The sequence below is a fragment of the Cavia porcellus genome, unplaced genomic scaffold, assembly GCF_034190915.1.
Source record: "Cavia porcellus strain 051 isolate PalLab524CR breed Dunkin Hartley unplaced genomic scaffold, mCavPor4.1 scaffold_24, whole genome shotgun sequence".
NCBI lineage: Eukaryota > Metazoa > Chordata > Mammalia > Rodentia > Caviidae > Cavia > Cavia porcellus.
Window position 1 is genome coordinate 42,168,418 of NW_026947507.1, and position 20,188 is coordinate 42,188,605.

The window sequence follows — 20,188 nt, forward strand, 5'->3', positions numbered from 1 at the left end:
TGGAGCAAACTTTGGATTCACCTAAATATAGAATCCATTCTACAACATTGCTCTGTGGCTTCTTACAGAGCAATTTTGGTGGTGGTGGTGTGTGTAGCAGGGGAGAAACTGTGGCACCAATCAGCCACACTGAGCCACGGGCTCATTCTGATCACCCATCACTTGGACTATGGCAAAAGCATCAGATTTCTGCCTCAACTTTTCTGACTATGTTTATCTTCCTGAGTACCAGTCCAAAATACGTGAGACTTGAAAAATACGAATTCACTATTTTTCTGCATAATAAAAGCCTTCATTTTCACCATTATAATTAAACAGATCTCCTAATTATCCCAAAATTTTTATGATCTTGCCTTTCAAGTCCAAATTTCTATTTTAATCTTATTCTCCATGCCACAACTTAGTTGTTCCCCATGGAAACTACTGGTAACTTGTACTCCCTTACCTCTGTTTCCTGAGGAGTTACTGACAGTAAACACTCTTTGGGTTTTTTTTTTTCTAATTTTTATGAAATAAAAGAAGCTATCTTGTTAGTCTAGACCCTGAAGGGTGAGTTTTATCAAGATCAAGCTTCGCATAGCTTCTCTGGGCATCTGGGTGGTGCTCTGTTCACCACCTACTTATGCAAGGAAAACTTCTGTGTGTGTACTGTCACCTGAAATTTACCTGAGAGACCTCTGTCAAAAGACATTTCCCTACTGTCTTCCTGAAATTTTCACTGCTAGAATCTCATTACGACTCCCCTGAAGACATAGGCACTTATTTAAAATTTGTAAACCTCTATGGAGTCCCTACCATACTCAAAAATTTTGTGCTAGGAGTTGTTATGGATATAGAAATGGATATGATAAAGGCAAAATTAAGTGCATGTGTTGCGTTGGGGAAATGAAAAACTTGTCTTTGCATCACATAATTTGAAGAGAGACGATGTTTTCCCAAATTAGTTATCAGTTTAATTAATGTGTTCATGATTCCATATGATAGAAATATATCAGATTTATACACGGTATCACCTATCAATCCATTCCTGAGAAAGCGGGGGAGATAAAGCATGAAGAAAAGACAATGTCAAGTTTTCTCTTCCAGGCGAGTCCTCCAACTCTTTGTGCACACCTTTCACAGGACAATGACCCTAAGGACCGTCGTTTACCCTTTATCTCTCTCCCTCCTTAGACTGGCACAAGCTTGAGGGCAAGGCGTAAGCCCAGAGGCGTCAGCCAATGAACCATCACGCTTCTCTTTGCCTCGCTGGGTAGCCACGCCTCCCTCACGGCCAGGGCTCGGCCTCTTGCTGCTCCTCTTTTAGTAGCGGGTCGCGCATCGTGACGTCATCAGCGCGCGCCTCCATGGCTGAAGTCCTGGCATGTGCGTTCGGCGCTGCCGCTCTCTTCCCTTGTCCTATCCCTCTTTAACACAGTCGCGCCAGTTTGGAGGCCCGTAAGCAGCAGACTTGGCGACATGTCGATGCTGGCTGAACGTAAGTATCGGACGCGGCGGCCCGAATCTGGCGCAAAGGAAAAGCCACCGGGTGATGCGCGGACGCCGCAGTGGCAGGGTTCTCGGCGCGGCGAGTTTGGACGTTGCATGCAGGGGGCGTTTGACACCAGGAAACTGGGCCTGGAAGGCCGGCTAGGTTCGCCCTGCCTGCTGCAGAGATGCTGCCGCCCAACCTTCGTCGGAGGTTGGCCGCCGGTCGGCTAGTGAAAGAGACTCCGAGCGTCCCCTCTAGTCTCTTATCCTCCAGCTCTGGGGCGCGCGAGATGGGTTCGAACAGGAGTCGGAATTCTGGGTCCTGGGACAGGCCTTGCCTCTGGCGGTCTTGGAAACCCAAGTGACTTTCGTCAGTTTGCCGGGCCTTGGTTTACACAGATTTTAGCAAACTGAAGGTGAGCTGGAAGGATCCCTGCAGGCGGTGAATCCAGCTGTTGATTATGTATTAGCACGCAGAAAAATAAAAGCCAAAACGGTTGGAAGCATCAAAACCCAGAAGGTTAGCCTTTGGGGGTGGGGGGTGCAGGCTATGAATGATTCTAAGACGTGAGGGTGTGGCTTCGTTAGTTGCAGTTACCCCACTCACTTCTGGTGTGTTGACCGCCGTGCTCCATCCTGTCTGTTCGCTTTTTAATGTTTAGCATCTGTGAAACCTACCAATTTCCGCTCGCTGGGAGAGGCCCTTTAATTCCGGAATGGGACCTGTAGCTGAGGTTGCTGCCACCAGATGGCAGTCGTACCAGCAGCTACAGCGTAGGGATTTTGCGAAATTTATGCCGGCCTCAACCTGTTATCTAAGGCACCACCAAAACACTAGGAGTAGAAAACGAAATGAGTTAGGCACCATCCCTATTTTACAGTAGCAGGAATTGAAGTTCAGATGAAAATAATTTACTTCAAATCACTGAGTTAGAAAGTAGCAAAATTGATAGTTTTCTCAGTCTTTACATTTTTTGTAGCGGCTTTCTGTTATTTCTAAATAAAAGCTCAAACGAAAATGTTTTAGATGGTAACTGTAGATTCATACTTATCACCAAAAATAAGCAATCGAGATTAGAAGCTATATCGGTAAGATTTCTTCTGTTTTCATAGGGGCTTTGATAAATGCAAGCACTGATTCATTTGAAACACACCCTAGTTTTGTTATTGGTTTATTACTGTTCCCTTGATTAGTCTCTGGAAATCTATTAAAATTTGCTTACAATCTTTATGAGGTTAGCTTAAAATCAGTGAGATGGTTTTTTGAAAACAGTTTCAAAAGTCTGAAGTGGTACAGGCATGTAAAATGCTATGTGTAGATGGCAGTATTTTATGTGACGTGAGTTTTTCAGTTCTTTCCCCTCCAGAACTGGCAAGTTTTTAAGTCTTTGTCATGATAATATGTAACATTTTGTGTAGCCCTTTTGCATAATTTGCTAAATTAATGTTTATGGGCTCTTGTGGTAAAATATTTAGGATTGTCATTCTTACTTTAAAGATGAGAAAATAAATTTCCCGTCTCATAATTTCACTATCCAGAAACTATTCTCTGATAGTTTGTAAAATTGGAATCATTCTGTAGGTTCAGTTTTTTATCCTATGTATTTTTGCCTATTTAACATTAGCAAACTTCTTTTACTTTATTAAACATAGTTGTTCATTTTTTTCCCGACTATACTTTATTTTCAATATTGGCACTTAATCTAGTTTTTTATTTTATTTTTTAAATTAGATTTTTTTTTTTACAGTTTAGATATACATAGCAGTCACAGCCATCATAGAGAATTGTACCTGTACATGATATAACTTGGATTTTTTTCTCCCATTCCCCGACCCTCCCTTCAATCCCTCCTTCTAGTTTTTAATTTACTAATGATTTTCTTTGTATTTCTCAAAAACATTCTTTAACTTGTATTTTTCTTGTTATCAAATGCTACTCTATCGAATCTGCCTCATATAAGACAAGAAGTTGAGGCTGGGGATTTAGCTCAGCGGCATAAGCACCTGCCTTGCAAACAGGCAGTCATGAATTCAATTCCTGGTACCGATAAAAACAAAAAAGACAAAAAAAAAAAAAAAAAAAGACAAGAAGTTTATTTATCACCCTTACTTCCTGATCTTTATGTAATTCACCATTTTAGACTCAGGTTATTTATCAAGATACTAATTTTTCATAGATGTTTTTCTATTCAAGACCATTTTTGACACTTGTCATTGCATTTTATAATCATAGCATTTTATAGTTGATGAATTTGAATGCTCATTATGTTAAAATTTTTATATTGCAGTTTTTTTCAATCTTAAATATGTCTTGAATAATTTTTTAGTAAGATTGTGGGTAGTATAGTTTGAGCTCGTTAGTATCTGAAAGTATCTTTGGAGAAATAAAAAGGAATTCTGTCCCTGGCTGTTGGGATTCAGTGTGCCCGTCAAGTTAGCTTACTGGCAGCATAAACCATGTGATATCAGATATGGGGTGATTGGAGCTGTCCCATCCAAATGTGTCCTGTGGGGACTATTCACAGTTACATCTTCAAACAGGAGGAGCCCCAGCTAGAGCTCACGCATGAACACATGCCAGACAAGGATTGGGCAGGTGCAGGGTTCTCCCCCAGAGGCCCAGTGCCATTCTCATGCTGCTGTTTAAGGTTGTGTTGGTGTCCTCCAGTTCAGTGGTTTGCTGGATTTAGATGGAGGACTCAGTATACAGTATACGGCTTGAATTTATACTAAGAATACTAAACAAAGCTAAAACAAAATGAGTGAGAAAGATACGTGAGCGAAGTATAGGAGAAATGGCACACGCTTCCAGAACCATCTCCTGGTAGTGTAGTATCACACATTTCTTCAGCCAGGGCCTGAAAGTAAGCAGACTCCTGAGTCACCATCATTTGCATAACAGTTGTGTAGTTTATCACTCTTAGAAGAATGGTAGGAACCTGCCTAAAATCCAAGTTCCCAGCAGAGGCTGACCTCATCAGCAAACCTTTCAGAGTCAGCAGTAAGGCCTGCTCTTAGCTCTTTTCTGCATACAGCCTTAGCAGTGCTGATGTCTGAAACAAACTGGGACCTAGAAGTACCAGGATGGGTGGACAGTGATTCAGGCAGAACAGGACAGACAGAGATTGTCCGTGCGCACATGTGCATGTGTGCATGTGCGGGTGTGCGCTTGTGTTTATGTGTGTGGTGCTAGGGGTTGAACCTGGGACCTTGTGAAGTATTGGGCAGACAGTCTTGCCAGAATTTCCCAAATCTGGAAATTTATACAATAATAAAGAAAATAGGATTCTGGTCTGCTAAGTTTGGGAGTCTGGAATGGCTAGTTTGCCCTCCAGGAGGATCTGCACATTTGTGTATTAAAGTTCCTGGGAAGTTCTCATTGTTAAATTGTTTTTGACATTGTTCCTTTTTAGGTCGAGTGCCCCTCCCCCAGCACTCTCATTTGGGAAACACTGGTGGCCCCCTGGTGGAGGATGCCAGCCCTTCCTGACCTCTGGTAGCAAAGACCTGTGGAGCATTGCAGTCTGTGGAATTTAGGCATGCACCATGGATTTCTTACTGTAGAGGGGGGGTCAGTCATTCTCCTAGCTGCCTCCTTCATTCCAGCTGTGGACAGAGACCCCTGGCAAGCACTGTCTGTGGACTGTGATTCACCAGGACCAACTATAAACAATATTAGTTAGCAAGGCTTACCTCTGGTATGTTACTAGTAGACAGATCTACCAAGATAGGTAAGTAGTAACTTAGCCAGATAGAGCATTTTTGGGTCAACTTTTTCTTGCAGAACACTGGAAATTTGAGTCCCACTCATTTTACCTTTTTCTGCCTGTGTGCATGCAAAGCATTTCTTGTTTTTGCTAGATGTGTGGAGTGAAGGATCTGTATTGATTTTACTTGTAGCACAGTGAGCCTCTTTGACTGGAGGCTGTGTTACGCTTAGTTGTGTTGTGAGACTGCCGAGGTCAGACGCTGTTGATAGTGAGTGCGTGTGCCTCAGTCGATGCAGTGGCTCAGTGATTGTGACTGAAATCATCAGGTTGATTTACCCATAGTTGGCTTTAGGTGTCATATTTTTGTTGTGTGAATCTTAGTGATTCTTTCTCTGCAGTAATTTTTCTTAAAGCTTCAACAATAAACTCAAGTTCCTAGAGCTCAATTATTCATATACATTTAAAAGAATAGTTTGATAATACTCAAAGCAGTTTCCTTAGTTCAATTATATTCCTTCTCTTTTATCTTTTTTCCCTTCCCATCATTTTTTTCTCATTCATTCACTTACTTATTGAAAGCCTGCTACATGTAAAATGTTGTTTTCACTTCTTGCAATGAAACATAAAGAAAAAAGCATATGAATATAATGCTTAAGGAGATTATGTTCTAGCAGGAAACATAAATGATGGGTGTAAGTAGCTCTAATGCAATAGTATGTTAAGTGCCAAAAGTGATTAAATCAATGATTCTGGAGGCTCAGTGAATCAGTTATGTAGTGGGGGGCATTCAGTGAGTGAGGAAGCTATCCTGTGTAGATTGTACACATAATGGAGGTACAGCTGACTCTGCTAAGATCACAATGAGTAGATCTTGGGTTTGTATAAAGGTTCAGGGTTTTGTTTGGGAACATCAGGCATATTTCTTTCTCCAAGCCTTGAGTTTTTTATCTGAGAGGGTGGAGATTGAGACTTATTTCACTTCGTTGGCTTACTGTGAAAGCTTGTATTATGTATATAGATGGTATATATGTCACATATGTTGTATTGTACATATAGCATTTGACACACGGTCCTTGGCAATAATAGCTATGAGCAGGGCTCTCACGACTGCTACTGATGGTGATGATGGTGCTGGTATCCATAGGTGCTTTCAGTTGCAGCCAATGGCTGAGTATAGCAGGCCCAACTAATAGTATATTGAATGTATATTTTTTGGGTTACATTTAGAGGGAACAATTTAAATTTACAAAGTCAGTTTGTTTATTAGGAATAGTTATTAAGGAACTTGAGGAAAAATGGTCCACTCTCCTACTGTTCACCAGGTTCAGTCTGGCATCTGTATATAATAAAATGTGTACCACCTTGTGTGCAAGTAGGTCTGTATTTGCGCGTTTCTCCTGAGTTCAAAAGATTGATGGGCTACGTTTTCATTTTCAGGTCGGCGAAAGCAGAAGTGGGCTGTGGACCCAAGAAACACTGCATGGAGTAATGACGATTCCAAGTTTGGCCAGAGGATGCTAGAGAAGATGGGTTGGTCTAAAGGAAAGGTATTTTAGAGAAAAGCAAAACAAACAAAAAGAGCAAAAAACCACCTGAGCTATGGCAAAAGATTATGAATCATTTTTCTTAGAACCGTAGTAGAAGTTTTTTGTTTTGGGTCAATAAGTATTTCAGGGAGGTAAATTGTGGTGACCGAGTGATGAAGTTAGAATTGAGCATGAGCATTAGCTCTCTTCATTTCAGCTCCCCTGATTCTTCTCATTCTTAGATTCCGCTTTTTGGTTAGACACACGTGGAATCATACTTAGCATCCGGGCCTCACATTGCTGGGAACAAGGTTTAATTCCCTTCTGTGGCTAGACTGTGTGCTTCCCCTTCCCTCCCGTGCATCCTTGTGCATCCTTGGTGTTAGACATTGTCTTCTAAAAATCGATTAGACTGTGTTTCTTCTATTTAATAAAAATGCTAACCCCCTTTGTGTTTACTCTTCACAGGGCTTGGGGGCTCAGGAGCAAGGAGCCACAGAGCATATTAAAGTTCAGGTTAAAAATAACCACCTGGGACTTGGAGCCACCATCAATAATGAAGTAAGCAGCAGTGTACCCTCTTTCTGCTGTTTTCTTTGCATAATTGACTTTCCTTTTGGTGACATTAGAATTTCAGTTCGCTCAGTTTTGACTACTGAAAGGTATAGTGTTGGTATTTTAGATAAAGAATGGACCCTGCTGCATATTTGTGTGACACACCATCCATCACCCTGCCTTCTGGACCGCTTGGGGTCCTTACTGCTTGTACCTAAGAGATACAAGCAAGGTTTACTGCTAAACTTTGCCAGAAGTCTTCTTTTCAGGACAGAGAGGTGTTTTGTGTGTGTGTGTGTGTGTGTGTGTGTGTGTGTGTGTGTGTTTGAAAGTCCTTCTTTATTGGAAAATAAATGGAGTCAAACAAGTAGGCCAGCCAACATTTGTAGTTTGGATACCAAAAGGAAGGTGTTCAGCTTGCTCAGAATTCAGCTTTCCATGAGCTGGCTATTTCCCATGATCACCTCATTTGTTCGCTTAGCTTTTGGCTTCAGTCCCCTGGCCCATCAAACAGTCTTTAAGGTCTGCTCTGTTCTCAGTCACAGCATTGTTGCAAATGATGCTGCCCTGGATTTTGCTTCCTTCTTCCAGTGACTGAGTTCATGAGGAGCCAGTTGTCTCTTAGGAGACAGGAGGAAGCAAGGATAGCGCTTAATTGATCACTTCTCTCCAACTTGTGTCCAAGCCATCAGCTCCAGCCTTATGTCTGCTGGACAGATTCTTCTGGACAAAGAACAGACAGCAGTTTGGGCACCTTCTGTTCGCTCCCATGTAGAGTCCCCTGTGCTCACTTGAGAGCAGAGGCCATGTTTCACGGTGTGTGTGTGGAGCACTTCTGTGATCTAAACAAGTCTTCCCATCTATCCCTGTACCTGTCATAGGAGCTGAGGCAGAGTACTGGCTTCTTTTATAAAACTATAAATATCTAAAGATTTTGGTTCCTTTTTCTTTAGATCCTCCTCTTTATCTTCTTGTCCCCATTGTGACGACATCAAGGAAAACTTTTTCTTACTAGGTGTGGAATGAGCTCACTTCAGATAGTGATTGATCTATTTCCCATAGGAAATCTATAACTTTTTTTTTCAAGCAGTAGAGATAGGCATCCAGGAGGCCTGTGTGGAAAAGTCTTCTGGGGTACTTCTGTGGGATGGGTCCCTTAATGGCCAGCTCCTCTCCCAAGTCTGCTTCATTAGCTGTGAAAGGCAGCCTCTTTCCTGTTTGTCATCTCCAGTGAAGTCACACGGCTCCAAGGTTATCTTTTTGCCCTTGTGTTTTTTCATTAACGTGGTGAGTGATGCACCCTAACCTCTGAACAGGTCCACGACTTCATGTAAGGCAGCCACAGCTTGGGACCAACATGTTAGTGTTAAGTTCTGGAATATGTAGTGCAAAGAATCTGCAGTCCCCATGTCAGCTTCCTCGATACACACAGTATCCGGCTTCATTTTCATCCTGATTTCTGCACCTAGAGCCTTGTGGTGGGTTGTAACCTTGGTTGTAACCACAATGACTTAAGATCCAACACACTCAGGCAGGTTCAGTGGGTACCAAGTTAAAAATTTGTTCCCAACTGAAAGCAAAGGTTTGGGAATGCTGGAAGTCAGGTCTGTCAACTGCAGTCCCCCACCAGCTGCTGTCACTACTGCTTGAAATTCCATTCTTATAAACTGGATCAGCCAGCCTGGAAGATAGAAGCCACAGCTGTACCTCACTCCCAGCACATGGCCCTAGGATGTTTATACTAACCTTCATTCTGATATTAGTTTATACTATTAAAAGTTGATGGCACTTAGTTTAGGAAACACTGTAAGAAAGTAGTATTCTTTTCCTATTGTCTGTTTCTGACTTTTGGTGTATAGCTCTTGGGTATGTTCACATTTTCTTTTGAACATGGACGCTGTAATTAAAAACTAGTGACCTGCCATGCTTCTCCTGTTTAGTACCATTGTTTCCTTTAGAAAGTGTTCAGGCTGGAAGCTTTGCTTCTATTTTTTTGTGTCCAATGGAATCTAAGGGAGAATTACTTTAGATGAACTGAATATTTTGTTTAGTTCAGTAGCTCTGAGTAGTGGATTGGAGCAACTAAAGTTTTCCGGTCTAATAGCTAAATTTTTCTGCCACTAAAGGAAAACTTTGTGTAAAGTTGGTTTTGCAGTAGTTTTGAGAGACAGGCAGCGCAGTCCCCTTATTTTCTTAGCAGAAGCACTACCCAGTAAATCTGTTCAATATGCCTTAACTTTAAGCCTTCGTAAAATATAATGTATAAGAAGTTGTATGAGGCAAATTCCTGCATTGAAACTCTGCTGTACACTTGTCAGTCCTGCGTGGGAGGTCTGCATTCTCTGCTAGCTAATCAGTCACCTTACCAATGGGTACTCATTGATTCAGAGGTCTTTTGAGTCCTTTTTTCCCCTTTCCCCAAAGGTTTGTAAGATTTAGGTCATTTGCTAGTAATTAGAATGGAGCAGAATATTTTCAGCTCTGTTGAGCAAAGGAGAGCCCCTGGGTCCCTCACTGCTCTTACCCTTTGAACCACCTAATCTCCACTGAGAAAAACTGGTAATTTATTTTGCCTTATTTTAATATTTAGCACAAAGGTTGCCTGTTTTGACTATTATTTGACTATTGATAAATCATCCACATTTGAAGGCAAGACCTTAAGTTTCCAAAAAGCTCCTTTTTAATATTGATTAGGTTAAATGGTGACATTTCAAGCTTATATAATTTCCTCAACCTACTTAAATATTTTGATGAAACATTTAGTATTTTATAAGTGCCTGATTTCCTTTTATCTAAAAATGTATCGTGGACGCTGCCCATGAGCACACCAACTTGCAGCTCAAGCTCGGCAGGTGCAAGGCCTCGCATGACCTGGTGCTCCTCAGTTGCATTAAGAATGTGATCTTCATGGAGCCTAGATCAGTTTAAGCGAATGGAAAGCGCTGAACTCTTAAGAATGTAGCTGTGCCTACTACACTTGTGGACAAAAAAAGCTTAGAAGAGATTTGGAGGATCTGAAGGATCAGTGTGTCCAGTTAGAAGACCCCTCAGCTGCTGCCCAAAAAATAGCCAAACAATACAGTGGATTTGGAGAATCACTGTCAGAGTATTACTGAGCGCTTAGAGTTTCCCAAACACAGGCATGCAGAGATTAATGAGACCATAAGGCAGTGTGGAATGCCTTGGTAGGGTGTACACACTCAGCAGGCTGTGTATGAGTAGAAGCTGGCACAGGCTCTTCACGAGATGAGGGATGCGTGGTGCCCAGGTGGGACTGTCTGAGGAAGAGCTTGAGCACACTCAGTGTGCCGTGCTGGAGGAGGCCACATTGGAGGAGGCCAGGCTGTCAGCAGTGCCAAGGAGGAATTGCTGGAGAGTCATGTGAGAATCGAGAGGCCCTCTACCCAATGCTGATCTCCAGGAAGAATCGAGAGCATGTTTGGGAAGGACTCAAGAGTTGGCAGAGTCGCTTGCTTAAGAAAGACAGTTGCACACTGTCTGACAGAGAGGAGTGATGACAATAAGGGATCAGCCGCAGTCCAGCTGAGAGATTGTGCACAGCTTCCTGGTGTGGAACTTGCCTTGGACATAGAAACTAGTGCTTGCAAGGAACTTAGAAGGCGGAGAAGGGAGGTTGCAGCTGTCTTCAAGCCCTTCTGTGCGACAGGGTCCTGAGCATCTCACATTGCGGAGTGTGCCCAGCGGGAGGAAAGTGGGAAAGTGTTGAGGCGGAAGAATCAGAGACAAGCCATAGTGCTGGCATCTTGCCTTCTGCCTCAGCCACTGGGGAATGTGTGCATTGAAGAGATGGATGTGGATGGGAAATTTATGCACAGGAAGAGTACTTCCAAACAGGATCAACTGCTGAGAAGCTGGGAGCTGATCAGAAAAATTGGAGACATCAGTCAGATGTCCACTGAAGGCAGGTCTGACTTTCCAGTTTGGGCTGCAAATGCTGGTATTGTAGGCAGTCCTCCCACCGACCTCACCTGGAAGAACCAGGACTCTTGGGCCACTGGTGAAGATGTAAAGGTTGTACTGGAAATGCCCAGGGACAGGGGTGGCACAAAGAACTAGTCTTCAGAGCAGCCACACCTGAGGAAAGACAGTCTGGGGTGGTTGTTGAAGAACTTTTCCACCAGCAGAGCATCCCCGGAGCCCCCGGAAACTGCAGTTATGTGAATTCTCAAGTTGTGTGCTCCTCACTGTATGGAAGTATGGTCGTCCTTACTGATATACAGTGACAGAGCCTTCTCAGAAGCACAGAATATATTTCAGTGTATTTAGATTTCCTTTATGTGATTGTCTAAGCCTGTGACTCTGATGGCTTTGATTTCCTTTTCTGACACTGAAAGTTTTATAAAAGAATTATATACGTGCACTTTGTTGTGGGATATGAATTATTGACGCTGAACTACCTGTGTACTGTCTGGAAAAGTTCCCTCAATTTTTTTTTATAATGGGAATCAAACTCAGGACCTCGTGCTTGCCAGGCAGGCACTGTGCCACTGAGCTGTGTTCTCAGCCCTTTTTTTTTGATATGTATTTGTTGTTGTAAGTTCTTAGGAGAAGGGGGGAGCGGGTATGTAAACCACTGTGCCCGAGTATAAATTGCAGATTGTTCTCTAGATCAGCAGGCTGCTCTCTGTATTTTTGATATGACAATGCTAGAGGGAAATGATTTTCAATATATTAAATTTTTATACTGAATTTTTTGTAATAAGCAGTCAAGTTGCGGGTATTGTTTTATCGAGGTTTTGTTGTGTTTTTTGTTTTTGGGTTTTTTTGGTGATACCAGGAATTGAACTTAGGACCTTGCGCTTGCCAGGCAGGCACTTAATGCCACCAAACTAAATCCCTGGCTAACATTGTTCTATTAAATAGAAAAAAATAAAGGCATGTTGTAGAAACGTAATACTAACCTGTATCATCAGGTAAGCATTGTGGACGAAGGACTCTGCAAAAACTGTTTTAGGGTTATTTCCCTTAGATTCTTAATTCATGAGGGCAGTAAGCTTGAGCAGAGGGTGGTGGGAAGAGAAGGGTTTCTCTATTGAAATGCCGCAGTTGGAGTTTTTAAGATAGTGTAACATATTCAATTTCTTATGTGACATGAACAAATAATATTAAATTGATAATATTAAAAATGATCCTGTCTCAGTCAGGTCAACTGTAAACTTGCCCCTCACTCTTTTTGGTATTTTCAGGACAACTGGATTGCTCATCAGGATGACTTTAACCAGCTTCTGGCTGAGCTGAACACTTGCCACGGACAGGAAGCCACAGGTAGGGAAACAGTCACTGAATTTAGATGAGACGTAATTTTTCAATATAAAATATCTGAATCATCTCTCTACAGAAAGCATTATTAGATCTGAATGTCAGTTGATTGAAACATTACAGGTATTCAGTTCTGTTGGTGTTTTCCCTTAATGATCCTGTGGTCATCAGCATACACTTGTTTCCCTGTCATGATTTGAGAATGGCAAGATGATTATGTTTGGTTTACACCTTGCATAGTGAAGACAGTTTTATAGAGATGCTTGAATGTGACCGAAAGGATGCTTTTTTTATTTTATTTTTTATTTTTTTATCAGTACTGGGGATCAAACTCATGACCCCCTGCTTTCAAGGCAGGTGCTTATGCCGCTGAGCTAAATTCCCAGCCCCTGAAAGGATGCTTTTAAAATACAGGTAAGCAATACCACAAGAGACCATAAGCAAAGGTTCAGTAGAGAAGCTTTTTCTATGTTGATCCTTCCCACTGGGGTTTGCTTCACCTTTTAATTCACATAGGAGGGTCACATTGCCCAAGTGTCATGAAGTTGTGCCTTAAACTCCTGGGTCCGTGCAGGCCTCCCACTTCAGCCTCCCTGCTAACTGAGATGACAGGTGTGCCCACTGCACCTGGCTGAGGCAAGTCTTCCCGGGTATTTTACAAAAGAGGGTATATAAGTGCCCAAGAAACAGGCGACGAGGCGTACCATCAGGTCAGTCATCAGGACAATGCAGAGTATAACAGCCTGGTCCTCAGCGTCCCCATTGGGGCTTAGAAGACTGACAGCGGTGGGTTCTGCTGCAAATGCAGAACGGTGGGGATTGCTGCAGAGTGGGTTCCTAGGACCACTGGAATCAGATGCAATGACTTGTGACAGCTGAGGATCGGCATCGCCTTGTGTCCCGTCCAGCAGGTAGACAATGCAGGGGCACTATTTGCAGTATCCTCAAACTGCATAATCAGATGCCCCACCAGTAGAAGAGATAGATACACAGCCGCTTTTATAAATGCAAAGAAAAGTACAGTATAGTTACATGTGTGCATATAGAATGCCTTGGTGAAGGGCTAGATAGAAGTACTTTACAGGGTCTCCGGGTCTCTGTCACAGCTCCTCAGCTTGGCTATTAGGAAGTAAAAGCCATAACAGTATGTAAACAAGAGAATGTAGCTGTGTCCCCATGAAACTTTATTCCCCAAAGCAGGTGGCCCACAAATTATAGTTGGCTCCCTAGTATAGAGGGTTCCTTAATTTAATGTTGACTGAAAGAAGATGGGCACAAAATACGCATCCAGTATGGTCACACTTACACAAACTGAAAATACCAGACTGCACTCTGAATTAAGGTGCTGTGCTTAGGTGGCCAAGTTATTCTAAGGAAAGAATACTCCCACCATGAAGGCTGTGCCAGCCATACGTTCAGCAAGGGGGCATTTGGGCTTGAGAAGGGGCTCCTGAGGAATTTCCGGGGTTATGTTAATACTCTGTTGCTTCACCTGTCTGACAGTTACAAATATTTGTAATCATCATGTTTTATGCACTTTCTCTGACTATTATCTCTACCTCCAAAAAAAAAAAAAATTTTAAAACAACTTTTTTTCTTGGTCTTTTTGAGACAGAGTCTCTCTGTGCAGTCCAGGCTGGCCTTGAGCTCACTTTGTAGCCCAGGCTGGTCTCAAACTTACAATAATCCTCCCGCCTGGAATTACAGGTGTGTGCCACCACGCCCGGCAGTTCAAAACAAGTGTGTGGGGAGAGTTATCAGAAAAACTGTGATAAGTTAGGCCAAGATACTGCTCCTCAATGGGAGTGGGACCTGTGGCAATGTCTGCAGATGATTTTTAGCATCACAGCTGGGGAAATGTTCCTGGCATCTAGTTGGAGAGGGTCAGAGAGTTGCTAAACCTCTCAAGAGTGGGTAAGGAGTTGTGCCTCCCAGCTAAAAACATTACCACATTGCACAAAATGTCAGCAGAACACAGGTTAAAAACTGTTCTAGGAGAAAGCAGAAAATGGGGAGCACAGGCGCATGGAGAGTGGATGCTTCTAAATCCTGGCAGTGCCTGTCTGTCTCTTCACCCTGGAGGTGCTTACACAGAGGTGTGCTTTATAATTATTCAGTGGTGCGGATTTTAACTACATATATATGTGTATTTTATGGTAAAATAATTAAAAATTGCATGGGCTCATTCCGATAGGACTTCAGGTAAAATATGGTGTGTATTTTATTTTACATTAAGGCTGTAATGAAGGGTAACTCATTAGAGAAGTTTCTTCCTTAGAGAAACAGATACAGCAATTTGAATACCAAGGGCCACTTCTATTGTAATGAGTAGCTAATGGTGTGTGAATAGCTGTTTTTCTAAACACAGCAAGTTGTGGCTAGGGGGTCGCTTTTTTTTTTTTTTTTTTTGTCTTTTTCCTTTTTATCGCTACCAGGGATCAAACTCAGGACTGCCTGTTGGCAAGGCAGGCACTTAAGCCGCTGAGCTAAATCCTCAGCCCCTGGGGCGTTGCTCATTCTTGAGGGCTTTTGCTACCCAGGGTACTCACAGAAAACCAAAACTTGAGTCTGGATTCTTTCCTTAAAGGACCCCCACACACTCATTCTTAAACATGGAGACAGACCTCTTTGTACTGATTGGTGTCATAACTTTCTCAGTGCCTGGTACACTAGTTAGAGAATACTTGTAGCTCTGCAGGCCACAGGAATAGCAAAAAGTGTTGATAGAAGATCGAGTTTTATGGATCAGCAGAAGAGAACATAGATTGTTGAGATTTGATGGTGGTAGCTGGACCCCTTGTTTGGTAGTACCATGACCAGGTGCATTCTGAGTGAGGGATGTCATGGTGGTAGTTTTGGGGACCTTGGCTGGAGAGGTGCTTCTTGGTGGCCCTTCCTTCCTGGTGTGCCCCCAGAAGCTCAGGCAGTGCTGTTTTGAAGGCTCCGCTCAGCCTTGTGTTGTCAAGAGTGCTCTGAGCACCTAGAACATTTCATGAGGTAGTGCCTTGTCCCCATGCAGGCTCTTTTATAGACTACCCGTGCAAGAGTAGTGTTCCTTTCCCACCCGAAACTTCATAAGGACTTTAGATGATTCAAAGTGGAGGCATTGATGATCTGTAGGTAAGTTCCACTTGAGGCCACTAGAGGGGGCCAGTGCCACGCACCGGTGAGTGAGGAGCAGAGGCTCTGTATCTGGCTGCCTGCCTTGCCAGACCTGGAGCTGCAGCCCAGAATGGAGAAGGCCTTACAGCATTCCTTTTAGGGAAGTCTTTCCCAGGGGCTGCAGCTGGAGAGCTAGTCAGTTATTTTCCTGCTGTGTTACTTTTGGCAAGTAGAGTGTCTTCATCCAAGTGGCGTTTTGATCACAGTTACAGCATTGTTTGTTAAAGCTGAAAAGCAGATGACACAGTCAGCAGAACATGCTTTTCTGCTGTAACAGTGTCCTTAGCGCCTTACGACTGCCTACCAGACTCAACCATTGGCATTCAACTAAGCAGCCATTGCGTGTGGTCTTCTAGAGTCTTGCAGAGAGTAGAAGTAACTGCCTTTGTTGGACATGACGGTCAGCATGTTCTTTTAGATTTCATCCCTAAAAGCTATCTCACCCACTTGGTTATGCACTTTTGGAGTCAGGGTAGCATTTTGGTGGACTTACCCCCATTTTAGGAAATGCTTGTTAACATCTACCAGGTATCTTGTCACTGATGGTTTTAAATATTTGGGGAAGTAAACTGGGATGCTGAGAATCTGTGATACCCAGATGCATGGTTCAGAGTAGGCATCTTCAAAATTGTTTTGCTTACTTCTACAATAAAAACATTTTGAAAAACAATATGCTCTATCACATTTTTAGATCAACATCCAGGATTTTTAAAAATCATATATACATAGTTGCAAAAGAATAATTTCATACCTATTGGGAAATATTGCCAATTACAATAAATCCATTATATCTATCTTAAATATAACTAATGAACAATAAATGGAATTTGAAAATAAAACCATTATATCATCCTAAATGCCTACTCTTACTGTTAAATACTATAGCAATTTGATACTAATTATCATCTACTTGAAAATAAATACTTTAATAGAAGTGTTACACTTCCCATACCTTCCCCTTGAATACTGTTCCATTTCATGTACTCCATAGTGGTTTGTGTTATTTTATTCTTAAACTTTTTAAAATTGATTACCCTTTTATATTTCTGTATAACAGAACAAAAACATGTAAATTTTTGTTGATTTCTACAACTCCAACACCTGTAAAAGATTTTTCCTTTAGAGTATGTTGTCGTTATAATTAGAAGATTACAATTAGTAAAACCAGAAGGATATGCTACAAATATTGGTAAATATTTTATTAAACAAAACCAGGAACTCTCTGGTAGTACGTCTTGTGACGAGCTTGGCTGGGTGGTGGTTTGGGAAGCTGGTGTAATGGCTGTAATTAGAGGACTGGTGCCCAGTATTAGTACTTGGGTTATTCCTCGTTGGTCTTGAGGGGAAGCAATCTCGTGCCTTCTGTTGCATTGCAGTGGAGGGCAGGCAGGACAAGAGGGCCGGGCCATGCTGCCCCAGCCCCAGAGTAGTGCTCGGAAGAGTGCATGTGACCCGTAGCACATGACTCACCCCCCATGGTGAGAACGCCCAGTGAGGCTGTGGTTAGGGGTGGTGCGTAGCTAGGTCTGTCTGGTGCTGTGCCTCACTCATCCTCCTCATGGTGAGTTCTGGAATCCTGACTGGTGCTGTGCTGGTACCTGGTAATTTCTCAGATGATTTCCGTTTGCATACCAGCACTGAAAATGTTATGTGCCATATGAGCTCGTGATCACAGAAGGAGGAAAAAAAGTTTCAGGTGGATGTTTTTTTGGGGGGTGGGGGACAAAGTGTTTTTGAGAAGCAGCTGCAGCCAGTTGGCCTCAACCTGGGCTGGGTGTTGTCTGGACTCCGGAAACACTGGTGCACGCCTGGCTCGGTGCCTCTGCAGAACCCATGTGCACTCCAAGTTTGAAATAGAGTGCCGAGCACCTGGGAGGGACTGCACCCCTCGCATGTCACTGTGGCCTGGGCCGTGCTGCCATGTCAAGGTGAAAGTGTCCATCTTCCCCTTTCTTTAACCTCCAAGCCAGGTGTCCTTAAAAGCGTAGGCGATTCGGCCCTGTGTAGCTGTGGCGGGCTGTGTCTGTGCTGCTCTGCTCTGCGGACGCACAGTGGGTAGTTGAGTGGGTGGGGATGGTTAACTAGTTAACGTCTTCTGATTGACTAGCGTGAACTTGCTGTGGTGTTTCTGGCTCACACCTGCTCTGTCTGCTGAGGAATGAGCACAGGAATGTATTCCTGAGTGAAGGGTTTCGGGGTTCTTGTCCCTGCAGGAGTCCCCCCGGGAAAGCTAGCGTCCAGGCCGTAGTCAGTGCCAGCTGTCCTTCGTGCTTACCCTCATCACTCATGTTTCTGGGATGACCCTTCAGGTTGTCTCCATCTTTGTTTACATTTAAGATAACTTCTTATTTGGGAAGTCATTAGGCATTTTTCATTAGTAAATACAAAATGGTACAAAGATTCCTGAAAACCCTTCCTCAAGATATCCCCAGAGTGACATCTCAGGTTTCTGTGGCTGTGGACACCATGAAGTTGATGCTTAGTGTCACTGTTAGCCAGGTCCCAATCCTCCGTGACTGCTCACCGTGGCTTTTCGCTTTCATTCTTTCGCACCGGCACGTTTACCACAGTGGAGATGCAGAATTCACCATGCTGGCTGTTCATGTTCACACCCACCTTCCACCCTTCCACTCCTGACTCCCCACTTTTATTCCTGTCCCCTAGAAACTGTTGACCTGTTCTCTGCCTCTGTAGTTTTGCCACTCTGAGAATGCTGTATAAGTGCAGTCATGTAGTATGTACCCCTTTGAGACTGCTTTTTTCACAAGCAAAAGCCCTGAGATCCAGCAGGTGCGCACATCAGTGGTCAGATCCTCTGGCCTGCAGGGTGCGCGCAAAGAATTGGCTCAGCCCGTCATTCATCTTTGGAAGGATTTTTGGGGTAAGCCAGTATTTATATTAGCCTTATTCAGAATACTAGAGACTTCTGTGTAAGAATGGGTTTATTTCTCTTAAGAATTTCATAAATTTTTGGATGATAAGCTTGCCAGACCCCTAATATGCAATTTTATTTTTATTTATTTATTTACTTTTTCATAGTACACAAATTTAAGAAATACTTATTGGGTAAGAGTTTAGCAGTAAATGATGGGGCTCCTAAAAATCTTAAGAAAACAACTGAGAATGGATTACACGGAATTCAATATAGTTCAATGTCTTTCCTCTTTAAGATTCCCCAGACAACAAGGAAAAGAAATCTTTCAACCTTGAGGAAAAGTCTAAAGTCTCCAAAAACCGAGTTCACTACATGAAATTCACAAAAGGTAAGCTCTAGCATTTCTTTATTTGTTGCTGGAATCTGTGTGTTCATGCTTGGTCTCAGTTCCTCACCATCAGCGGCTGACTTCTGATTTGTGTACTGAATGGGCCATCTGGGCAGCCTGCCAGGCACAGCCTGCCGGGGTGCAGCCTGCGGGGGTGGGAGGACAGCCTGCCGGGGGCACAGCCGCGGCAGCCCAAGGCTGCTGTTGGAGTACAGGCCCAGGGTCTGGCCCTGGTGAGGCTTCCGTGTCACAGGTCCCATGGCAAAGCTGAGAGTGGAAGTGAGTGTGCTGTTTGGGGAAACCAGGAACGTGATATGGCTAGGTAGAAGACAGCTTTAACTTGCTGGTCAGCATCTTAGGCACATCTTCATACTTTCCGGAGCTAAGTGTTGGTGTGGAACAGTCCTAGGTGCTCACCGAGTCACCCTCTGCAGTGAGAGCCCCCCTGTGATAAAGCACACCCCCATGTTGACCTTGCTCATGGTCCAGCCTCCCCACTGTAAGCATCGCACTGTCATCTCCAGGGTGGCATTGGGAACCGTGTGTGGGGTTGGTGGAAGAGCCTGTCTGCATCCCTGCTGCCCCCTGCATGCCTCCCACCTTGCCAGGCCCCATAGCTGTCCTTGTGAGTGCAGTTGTTCCCTGTTTCCACTAGGTGTCAGTTTTGTACTGGTGAGAAGAAACCATTTAACTCGACAGAATCTACTGCCAGCCTCTTCCCATAGAACAGCCACATGGCTTTTTATGACATAGCACACCTGCAGTACACTGCACATGGTGATGCTGCTGCTGGGACATCCGGCCACATCTGATTGTTCCTCTCTGGGATGTTAGCTATATGCCAAGAAAGGCCTGTCTTTCTGCTTTAGTTTTGGCAGCTGGACTTGGGGACCCTCAGTTTTAGGGGCTCACCTGCAGGACAGCAGGAGGTGGCATTCCCACTACTCTAAACCGTTGATTGTGTATCTCATTTGGGGCCAGGATCCCAAAAGGTGGGACTAGGTCTGGTTGCAGTGAGACTTGTACTCAGGAAGAGGCTGGTGCAGCCCTTCCGTCTCCCTCGGGCGTGCTTTTGGGCAGTTCCCCTGCTTCCTCGGAGGCTAAAACCTTGGTTACTGACTTGTGGGCTGCTGGACGGAAACTGACTTTCTAGCCCCTGAGTCCTTCGGAGGAGAAGAGAGCAGAGGATCCGGATCTCCTCCCAGATCCTACCATGGCCTTC

At 43.6% G+C, this 20,188-nt stretch overlaps 1 protein-coding gene and 1 pseudogene across 2 annotated transcripts in view; one reads left to right on the top strand and one right to left on the bottom strand.

Annotated features, from left to right (window-relative positions):
- The first annotated feature begins 1,251 nt into the window (after positions 1-1,251).
- The window catches only part of Pinx1 (PIN2 (TERF1) interacting telomerase inhibitor 1), a 77,557-nt gene continuing 58,620 nt past the window's right edge, over positions 1,252-20,188 (top strand). Inside the window, exons 1-5 of one of the 2 annotated variants that reach the window (XM_003479696.5) lie at positions 1,252-1,477; positions 6,618-6,727; positions 7,175-7,267; positions 12,469-12,547; positions 18,874-18,966. In XM_003479696.5, the coding sequence (XP_003479744.1) occupies positions 1,459-1,477; positions 6,618-6,727; positions 7,175-7,267; positions 12,469-12,547; positions 18,874-18,966 (394 nt within the window). In that variant the 5' untranslated portion in view covers positions 1,252-1,458. Of the gene's footprint in view, positions 1,478-4,774; positions 5,008-6,617; positions 6,728-7,174; positions 7,268-12,468; positions 12,548-18,873; positions 18,967-20,188 lie in introns of those variants that run through there. The other variant, XM_063234954.1, reaches the window with a different exon arrangement.
- Positions 7,690-8,919, bottom strand: LOC106025602 (translation initiation factor eIF2B subunit gamma-like; annotated as a pseudogene).